This window comes from Ochotona curzoniae, unplaced genomic scaffold, assembly GCF_017591425.1.
Source record: "Ochotona curzoniae isolate NIBS_2020 unplaced genomic scaffold, NIBS_Ocur_1.0 contig_523, whole genome shotgun sequence".
Classification (NCBI taxonomy): Eukaryota; Metazoa; Chordata; class Mammalia; order Lagomorpha; family Ochotonidae; genus Ochotona; species Ochotona curzoniae.
In genome coordinates this window covers 9,959,197-9,968,578 of record NW_024466459.1, presented here as the reverse complement: position 1 = coordinate 9,968,578, position 9,382 = coordinate 9,959,197, and the positions used below count along the sequence as shown (strand labels likewise).

Below are 9,382 nucleotides of genomic sequence, written 5' to 3'. Positions count from 1 at the left end.
TGGAATGCCCGGTGTTTGACATGTTCATGTCCTAGAACCTGACTGCTGGGGGTGTGTGGTGGGACCCCTGTTCGTCCTGTGCCCATGGTGCCGCCACGGGAGGATTTTTCTACCTCGGAGGCTTCTAGACACAGACCAGCCTTTCTTGCCTGTGGCCTTGTGATTTGTATAAAACTTAGACTTTCGTTTCTTATCATCTTGGCTGGGATGGCTTATGAATACCACACACACGAATATTAGAAGGGAAGTGTTTTATAAATGGAGGCAGCCCCAGCAAAAGGGCTTACTCGCTGAGCCCCTCCTCGAGGGCTTCACTTTCTCCTTCGGCAGTCGACTCAGCGGCCGCCCTCTCGCCCGGGCCTTCGCTCGTGCTGTGGGGAACAGAACAGGCCACTTTTCCTCTCTGCCCGCCCCGTTTGTCCCGTTAGGTAACGTGGGGAAGGCAGTCTGTCATTTACCTTGCCCCTCTCATGAAGATTGCTTCCTCGTCAGAGGTTTCATCATACAACCTTTGAGCCAGTTCCTTCCGGCTCATTGCCCGGCGGGGTTTGCGCTCACCCCTCAGCCAGTGCAGCCACCTCACCAAGAAGCCCACCTAGGAAAATGCAGGAGGTTTAGCACCCCTAGGAATGGGGAGGGGAATGCATGTTTTGCCCCTCCTCCCGCCACTCCTTCCCCCAGCGACACACCGTGTGCCTCAGTTTACCTGCTTCTTCTCGCATCTTTGCTTGAGGGAATCTTCGTAAAGGTCGCTGGGGGAAAACAAATGCCCAAGCCAATCAGAGACTGGTGTCACTCTCCATGGCCCGCGCATCTCTGGTGTGCCCGGGACAAAACGTGTCCCTGTCCCACATATACCACAAAGCAAAATCACCACAGACCTGGGATCTGGGCTTCTGGGAGCTCTCCGATCTGCCTGAAGGTGCCCCAGTGGCTAAGGGCCAACTTGAACCACTGCTTTGTGTGAGGTCGTCAGCCCCAAGCACCCTTGTGCAGTGACAGACCGCACAACCACATGGGGCACGTGCACTGTCTCCCTCCTTTAGCATCTGGCACCAGCCCCACCGGGACTGAGTCTCACATGCCTCCTTCACCTGGGGGTGAGGGAGAAGGTGCCTCTATGTGCACAGTCCTTGACCCCTGTGAACTGGGTCACAGCAGGCAGGGCCCGAGTCTGACAGCAGTCACCTAGCTCATGCAGCCTCACACTGCAGGTGCCACTGATGGGAGAGTGATTAGTGAAATTAGTTAAAGGATGAGGCTCGCACTGACACCAAGATACCCCTTATGAATCCAGCAGAACAGGAGAGTGCATTGTTTTCAGCAACTGTGCCTGTGTGGTACATGGGTGCTGATTTCTGACAGAAAACGTAGCTCACAGCCCCAAACCCTTACAAGCCAGAGAGGAGCCCCAGCTGGGAAGAGACCCTCCTCTGATGTTAACAGTATAACCCTGGGGCCAAGATGCTGCCTCTTTCTCGTTTCCTTGTCACACAATGAAGAGACAGACTTCTCTTTAGTTTGAAGATCTCTTCCAGTTAAAGCTCTTAGAAGCTTGGTTAGAAGAGAGAAGACATGACCAGTGTGATGGCTCATTGGCTAAATCCTCGACTTGCATTTGCGGGGATTCCAGATGGGTACAAGTTTGTGTCCTGGCAGCTCCACTTCCCATCCAGCTCCCTGCCTGTGGCCTGGGAATGCAGTGGAGGATGGCCCAAGGTCTTGGGACCCTGTACCTTCACGGGAGACCCATAAGATCCTTCTCTGTTTCTCCTTCTCTTTGTAAATCTGTCTTTCTAATAAAAATAGAGTAAATCTTAAAGAAAAAAAAAAGAAAAACAGATTAAAAAAAATAAAGACAAGCAGGATGAGAAGAACTTTTCCTGCCTTCTTTAAGGAGAACAGCTCCTCCCACAGTGCAACACAGACTCCCCTAGCCCTTGCTGGAAGCCTTCAGGAAGCCCTCTGGTATGGTCAAAGTAGTGTCAGCTGCAGGGATGGCACAGCTGGAGTCCCTCCCCAGCCCCTGCATCCAAGAAGGACTGGGGACAGCAGAGGTGCCATGGTGGTGCTGTCTACCCCAGCTGTGAAGTATGCTTCCTGTCTGTGGAGATCTCACTAAGCAATGAGGTGACTGGAATCCATGTGTTCTCTTCTAGTTCTCGAGTTTCATTTCACACATTACTGAGCTGGTACTTACCTTAGACCTTTTCCTATGTCCTCCTCCTCGGCGTCGGCTCTTGCCCTGTGAGAGTAAATCTGTTTTGGAAGAAGACACAGCCATTATTATGCAACACAGTGACCACAATGTCCAGATCATTTGCATGCCTTTCTTTTTGTATGTATCTGGCGCCTAATACATTTTACTGGCTGTTTAGATAACTTTCAGCAGACAATTCTCCATGAAACCTCTTTGAAGAGGAAAAGATGAAGCATCTTTAATTGGATCAGAAAACTAAACAGAGAAGTCAAGGAGACTAGGCTGCTTAGTAGGATTGCTACTATTTACCACTGTTGAGGAGGCCCTAAAATAGGGACTAGTGCAATGGTGTTTAGGTTTAGTTCTACCTGTAGTGCAGTATCCCATTTGTGCAATGGCTCGAGTCCCAGCTGCTGTACTTCTGATTCAGCTGTCAGCCAACAGCCTGAGTAAAGCAGCAGAGGATGATCCAAGTGCTTGGGCTCCTGTGCCTGTGTGGGAGACCCACAGCAACTCCAGGCTCCTGACTTCAGACCAGCTCTGGCTGTTGCAGACATTTAGAGTGAACCGATGGGTGGAACAGCACTGTCTCTCCAATAAGAATAGGTAAATCTTGAGTATCAATTTTTCAAAAAGACAAATACAGTATTGTGTCACAAAGGAAGACAAAACAGATGTCATCTGAATGTGAAATGATGGACAACTCGGAAAACCCAAGAAAATCAACTACCATTTTTGTGGAAAGTAATATGCGAGTCCAGAAAGTTGGCCAGACACCAGGTCAAGAGATCAACATACATGCTGTGGTAGCTTTCCTGTGTGCTGCCAACAACTAATGGGAAAACGCAAGAAGGGTCCCGTTTGTAACCAACAGAAAGGATTAAAGCTTATCCTGGAATAAGCTCAACAAAAGATGTGTAAGATTGTGTAATGAAAACACTAAAGCCCTTTTGAAAGCCATGAGACTTGCATTCCTATAATGTTGTGATTATGTCAATTAACCTCAAATTAATCAATTAATCAAAATAATTCAATTCAGTTTTATACAAATCCAAAGATACATTTTTACAAAACTGACCGGCTGCCATTCAGTGGGGAATGATGGGCAAGAATAGTGCAAGAAACATGAGAGAGCAGGAGCTCGCTCTAACAAATATAAAACTCAGAACTAAGCCATAAAGTGACTGGAGTTTACCTGTGTGATACAGGTATGGGTGGAAGAAAAGACCACAGAGTCGACGGAAAGAGCAGAGTCCAGATCAGGACATTTTAGATTGGTAAGGAATGAGTGAACTGTTCAAAGAAAAATTATTTTAGAAGATTTAGAAACTCATGTAGAGAAAGATAAGCTAGATTCCCTACTTCAATCATATTGAAAAATAACTCCAGAGGGATTACAAAATAGAAATTAGAACAAAATGTTACAAGAGTCCTAGAAGAAAATATACTACTACTCTATCAGTTTCAAGAACCTAACAAAACTCAGATCCCATCAGCAAAATGTGAGACTGGCAGGTGCAGGGATGTGTGCTAGCAACTCCCTATCCACCCCAGAGTGCGCCCCCTTCTGTTGGGATGTTAGCTTTTATTTTGCTGTTGTTGGTTTAGAAACCTTTTTTTTTTAAATACAATAAATATATTAATCTCTTTGGTGGCCTTTTTCTTGTTCAAGTGTTTCCAGTATTTCTCAGTGTGTTTGTAAGGAAGGGAAAGAGAACAAAGGGAATGAGGAATGCATTCTTTGCAGTCAGGAGATCTGGGTCTGACGTTGGCTTTGTCATTTGGGCCCATAGCTTGATTGCCATGACCTGTGAAAGGGGAACTGCTGCAAGGGCTAAGTTGAGAACACAGGGGAGACTCTGCCCCAAGCCTGACCTCCCCAAGTGCTGAGTCAGCTAGCAGTGTCACACACAGGCAGACAAATCTTTCAAAGGTTTCTCCTATGCCACTGGGCTTAGAAAGCTCTTTTCCATCCCAAGACTGAAAAATACTGCTTGAAATTTATTCTCAGTATCTTTTTGTCTTTTTTTTTTTAAAGACATTAACTGAAATACATTTAGGATGAGAAGTATCCATCTATCACTGTCTGTCATTCACCCTAAGTTCTTAGGCAGCTAGGCAGCGTTTTCTCAAACTGATTAGGCTAGAGGCAACACTGCAGAAGTTTTAGGAACACACATGTCTATGTATTACTGAACTCTCAACTCTGTATGCTGCTTCAAATGAATATTATATTGCATTCTTCTTCACCGTAAACTTGACATTGTACCTAACTCTGATCCTCTGAACACTTACTATCTTTCTAATACAGGCAAAACTCTGCATACTCCCTGACCTCACAAACCTTCTCATCTAACTGGGGAGAGGAACTCAGGAAAACATGAATGAATACAAAGAGAAGTAAGCCAGAACTAAACATACACATTAAAATAACGCAGGACTTGATCAAAATTTCAGCCATTTCCCCGAAGGCAAAGACCAGGGGCCACCTGGAGATATCCAGGATACTGTCTCCGCCGACCCCTTGGCAGTTGACCCCATGTGGCTCCCAGCTCCTGGGTTCAGAAATCAGACTGTTTTCACAAGCAGCAAACTCACTGGAAACAACCTCACCTGATCAGCAGCACAGCCTGAGTGAAAAGACAGAACAGCTGTGACTGCATGACCAGGGAGCTGCCTCTGCAGGGGCAGGCCTCCATGGCACACTCAAGCACCATCAGAAGGCAACTTGGGAAGGGCAAAGATGCAAAGGAATCAGCTGAACCCAGCGTTTAATGGAAAGGTCTGGAGTGGCCAGATTTGTCCCTCTCCTGCAGAGGCTCAGACTCACCAGGGGGCTGCCTCCACATCTGCCTGGGGCTGTCCCTCTGCCCTAGTGCAATGTCAGGATGGCCACTAGCATGCTGGTGGGCTCTCATCTTTCTGTGCTCCTGTCACCATCCCCTGCTGTGGCTGGCATGTCTGCCTTTAGAAACAGTGATACACTAGGCGGGTGTTACCGGAGGCCAATAGACCTGGGAAGCTCTTTCGTCCTTATATACCTTTGCTGTGCTCCCTCGCGTGTTGACCTTGGCACTTCCCTTTGTGAAAACTGCCACATTTTTAAAGTTCTCAGGGGAGAGGAAATACCTCCCTGTGGTTTCATAGAAACGATGATCCATCTCACAGAAGGTTTAGTCCCAAGAGAGTTGGAGGAGTCAAGGCATGCCATGAAGTGAGGGAATTTTAGGTAGAAAAGGCACAGGTGAAAGTAGGAATGGCCGTGGTGTGGCCAGGGTACGGTAAGGGGCCACTCAGGCAGGAACACAGACAGGGCTGACATGACAGGAAGAGTGTCAGCGAAGTAAACTGGGTTGGACTGCTAGGGTAGAGTCAAGACCGTCAGATCTTTCAATGACTTCATATTCAAGCCCTTTCCTGTTGGGAAAAGTAATGCACTTTATGTAACTGAACAATAGGTGAACAGAGTCAGGCTCCAGGAATGGGATAGGATAAATACAGCACTCCTCAGGGTTCAGCTTAGGAAGCAGGATTCAGTTACATTCAGGTACATAAACAACCTGTCTTTAGACCTGCCTTATGTATTAGAACAGGTAGAATCTTTAACATGTTTTCTGGTAGTGTCCTGAGGACAGTAACCATTCTGTGAGGTGAGGGTGCTGATACAGCGCTCATCATTTCAACAACGAGAAGAGAGACCAACAGGAGCAGAGAGGGGAGTGGTAAGCACATCAAACAGTTGACATAGCTGTGGGGAAATCTTGTTATCTATGAAGTCTGGTCTTCCACCTCTCACAAGAGCCAGTGGCTTGGCTTGCTACCTAGTTTCCAGTTGCACTGAGATTTCCTGGGAGTAGGGTCTATTCAAAATCTCAAGCATATGCTTTTCAGGAGAGTATGTCTTTGTGACCATAGAAGAACGTCAACTGGCAGTATGTGGGCAAGTGGCTTTGATGTTCACTCTGCATTCAAATCTGTTGTAAAAAAAAAAAAGAAAAAGGATGTTCTAGAAACCTAAGTGAATCGTTGTCCTTACCCCAACGAGACAGGCTCCCGTTATTAAGATCATCACAGCTACAGTGACAGATATTGCCATGATGAGTATTTTCTTAAGGCTGTATCTTGGGACTTCTTTGAGCTAAAAGAGCAATGAAAAGAGATCAAATAAAGAGAGCATGAACACTTAACTATTCCAGCCCGTATTCTTCCAGGTGAGTGGCTTGTAGGATCTTCAAGACCACATAAGATCCAATGTTACACGATCTGATTATCACACGGGTACTCTACAGTTCATCTAGCTTGTCACGTCTGCTTCATTCTCTAAAGGAGCAAAGTGGGAAATTGCCACCTTGGCCAAAGTTATGTGCCCAATGCAAGATATGGACTGGGAGCCCCTGTTCTTCCTCCTTGGGGCTTTAATGACACTTCCTGAGCGACAGGAAAGGGCAGCTCTCCGGTCTCGTGGCCGTCCTCACCTCACTTGGCTCGATCATTCCTGCATCAGTCTGGCCTCCTGGGCTCTCGCTGATGTAGTCCTCTTCTTTCCAGCGGTCTGTGTCCCATTCTGCCTTGGCCTTCACTTGCTGCCGCTCACTGAGGAGCTTCATGAGGAAGCTCGTTCTGGAGATGAGCTTGGCACAGGACAGCTGCACCTGGGGGTCCGCACAGTCCATCTGCAGAGTCCTGATAACTTCTGAGATGAATTTTCTCACGTCATTATTGGGGATGAGGGACCAAAGCTGCTGGTTCAGCTGACTTTCCAATTGGTGCACTGGGGATGACTGCAAGGGGTAAATACTGCCTGTGGGCATGGAGGGGATGGATGCCCCTGCCCATGTTAGGGTTCCTCCATTGCATTTGCTCAGTGACCACTACTGAGTTGGGGGCAGTCTCAGGGGAACCAGCGGCCAATGGATGCTCCTGGACTGCGCTGGCAGGGGGAGATTCTTCTGGCACAGCCATGCTGTCTTTCAAAGTGTTTCCTAAGTCATTTCCTGCAGCAAGGCTGGCTTCAAGAATGTCTTCTGCAGGAGGTACTGGAAGAGCCATCGCTTCCGGAGAAGGAAAATCCTGAGAACTCGGGTCTCCAGAAGAGGGAGAAGGCTCTCGGGGAGGGGAATTGATGAGACTCTGTAGGGCAAGGAACACGGGCCTCTTTACGGAGCTCCATGTTTTGAGGGAATTCTTCCTTCTCAACTTCAGTCTCCGTTTGGCTTTGGGGGTTTTGAACACTGGAGCAAGATCAATGTTATTGAAATGGCAATCTGTGTTTGGTTCTGCTGTCTCTGCCTTTTTTGCTCGCATTTTTGCTATAAATATGTCAATTAGCCTTTTCTCTGGCTCAGAGAGACACTTTGCACGGGCCGCAGCAGATGGCCTGCCCGCGATGTACTTCTTCAGGAAAGAGGGAGGCTCTCTGTGAGTGGGGGCCCTGGGTAGAAGGAGTTGGCCCCCAGGTGCCAGGGCCTCTGGGCCACATGAAGCTCCTGCGCTCCCCAGCCGGCCTTGCACGGTGCCCTCCACCAGGGGGCGCGCGTTCTCTCTCCTCCCGATTGTCTCCCGCTGCTGCCTTTTCCTCAGGCCCTTTGGCCCCCGGCTGATGTGCTGTGATCCGGTACTTTCTAACTTCCTTAGGAAGAATAGTCGTTTTGCTTTCAGATCTAACGGAGGCTGCATCAGCACGACAGCTTTTTTGGTGTTTTTAACCTCATCATCCAGTTTTTGTTCAATTGCAGAGTTTATCAAATTTTCCAGAAAGTGGATCTTTCTGAATTGATGTTTGTTAAGTTTTACAGAGAAGTCTTGTGGATTGTTTTTCAAGTGATCCACAGATCTATCTTCTTCTTGTGGACTGGAAAAGAGCAATTTAATGAAGGGTAGTAACACTGACTCTACGTCTTCTAGATCGCTGGCGGAGAAATAACGCAGTATGTAATTTAGCAAACTGATAACAACACCTTTTGCATTCAAGTCTAGCTGCTCATTCATAGAGTCTAGAAGATCAAGCTTATGTTTCTCTGATTTTTCCACCTCTGAATTAATAATTAATTCCGTTACTGTTCCTCTTTTGGGCCTGCAGTATCTTCAGGAATTCCGCTTTGGGATTCCCTGTCGTTGGTTCTGGTTCTGTCAGAAAGGACGAGAATGCTTTCGTTACCAGGAAACTGAGTGTCAGTGTACAGACATACATCCCCAGCAGTTTAGGCTCGGAGTCACCAAGATTTGGTTACCACATAGGAAGAAAAATTAACCCAAGCTTAAGTCTATGAAATGGCAGCAACAGAAAGGAAGAAAAAAGTGATTTTTAAAAAGAGTGTCATCAGAAGAGTCCTGAGTATGAAAAAGCAGTCACTGTTTAGGGTTGTTCCTTGTCTCCCCAGTGGCCAACTGCCCAGCACCCAGTCAGAGCCCACGGCTGGGAGACGGTCTCCATGCAGCTGGCCCCTGTGGAAGGGCCTGCCTCAGACACATCCTGCACCGTCCTGCCTCAGACACCAGGGGGCACAAGGCTTCCTCTGGCTCCCTCTCCAGCGACCTTGCCTTCTTGCTGCTGTCAACAGGTGACCATGGCCAGACACATTCACACGAGGGGAGTGAAGGCACAGATGCCTGGGTCTGAGTCCTGGCTTATTGCTTCTGCGCTGCATGACCTCTGGGAAATTACTGGGCCTTTCTTCTGGGCTTTTGTTTCCTATTTCTCTATCATTAAAACAGAAAAGTAATAGCACTGACTTTTCGACTTTGTCATACAAGGAATGGCTAAGTTCACTCCATTTAAGGAACTCAGAACAGCGCCTGACACAGAATGAATGCTCAAAGAGCCAGCCAGTATTATTACAGGTGTTCCTCGTGGGTGCCACCCTGGTTCAGATGCTGACGTTGATGAGGGATGCTAACCTAGCAACTTTTTCAGCATTCTCAGAGAACAGGCCTCCTGGCTATAACAATATTTTGGGTTTTTTCTCAGACATTTTGGTTATCTAAAACCCCAGCTCTGTTGAAAGCTGACTTCTCTTTGACCCTGGTCAGCACCCAACACAAACAGGCATATGTCAGCCACCAAGGGTCAATCTGGGTGTGTCTTGCAGAGACCTTCCCAGGAGCCTCCAGTGGTGGACAAGTGACCCACTCTGGCAGCCTCAGGTGGATGAAAGCAGGTGTTTGTATGTGTGAGGAGTGATG

The 9,382-nt window shown here is 47.6% G+C and overlaps 1 protein-coding gene across 1 annotated transcript; it reads right to left on the bottom strand.

Moving 5' to 3' along the window:
• Positions 1–387: 387 nt before the first annotated feature.
• LOC121162379 (leucine-rich repeat-containing protein 37A2-like) lies at positions 388–7,011 on the bottom strand. Its single transcript, XM_040989363.1, has 5 exons — positions 6,676–7,011; positions 6,237–6,338; positions 2,201–2,259; positions 707–752; positions 388–595 (listed from the first exon to the last, which is right to left on the bottom strand). Exons 1-5 carry the CDS (start codon positions 7,009–7,011, stop codon positions 455–457), a joined length of 684 nt encoding a protein of 227 aa, XP_040845297.1. The 3' UTR covers positions 388–454.
• Positions 7,012–9,382: the final 2,371 nt, after the last annotated feature.

Bases quoted from the DNA above. Each gene is read 5' to 3' on its own strand.
- LOC121162379 (XM_040989363.1), bottom strand. From the start codon at position 7,011: ATGCCCACAGGCAGTATTTACCCCTTGCAGTCATCCCCAGTGCACCAA. The intron at 6,339-6,675 runs GTGAGGACGGCC...TTGCTCTTTTAG, and splicing joins GAATGATCGAGCCAAGTGAG to CTCAAAGAAGTCCCAAGATA. The intron at 596-706 runs GTAAACTGAGGC...GCATTTTCCTAG, and splicing joins AAAGATGCGAGAAGAAGCAG to GTGGGCTTCTTGGTGAGGTG.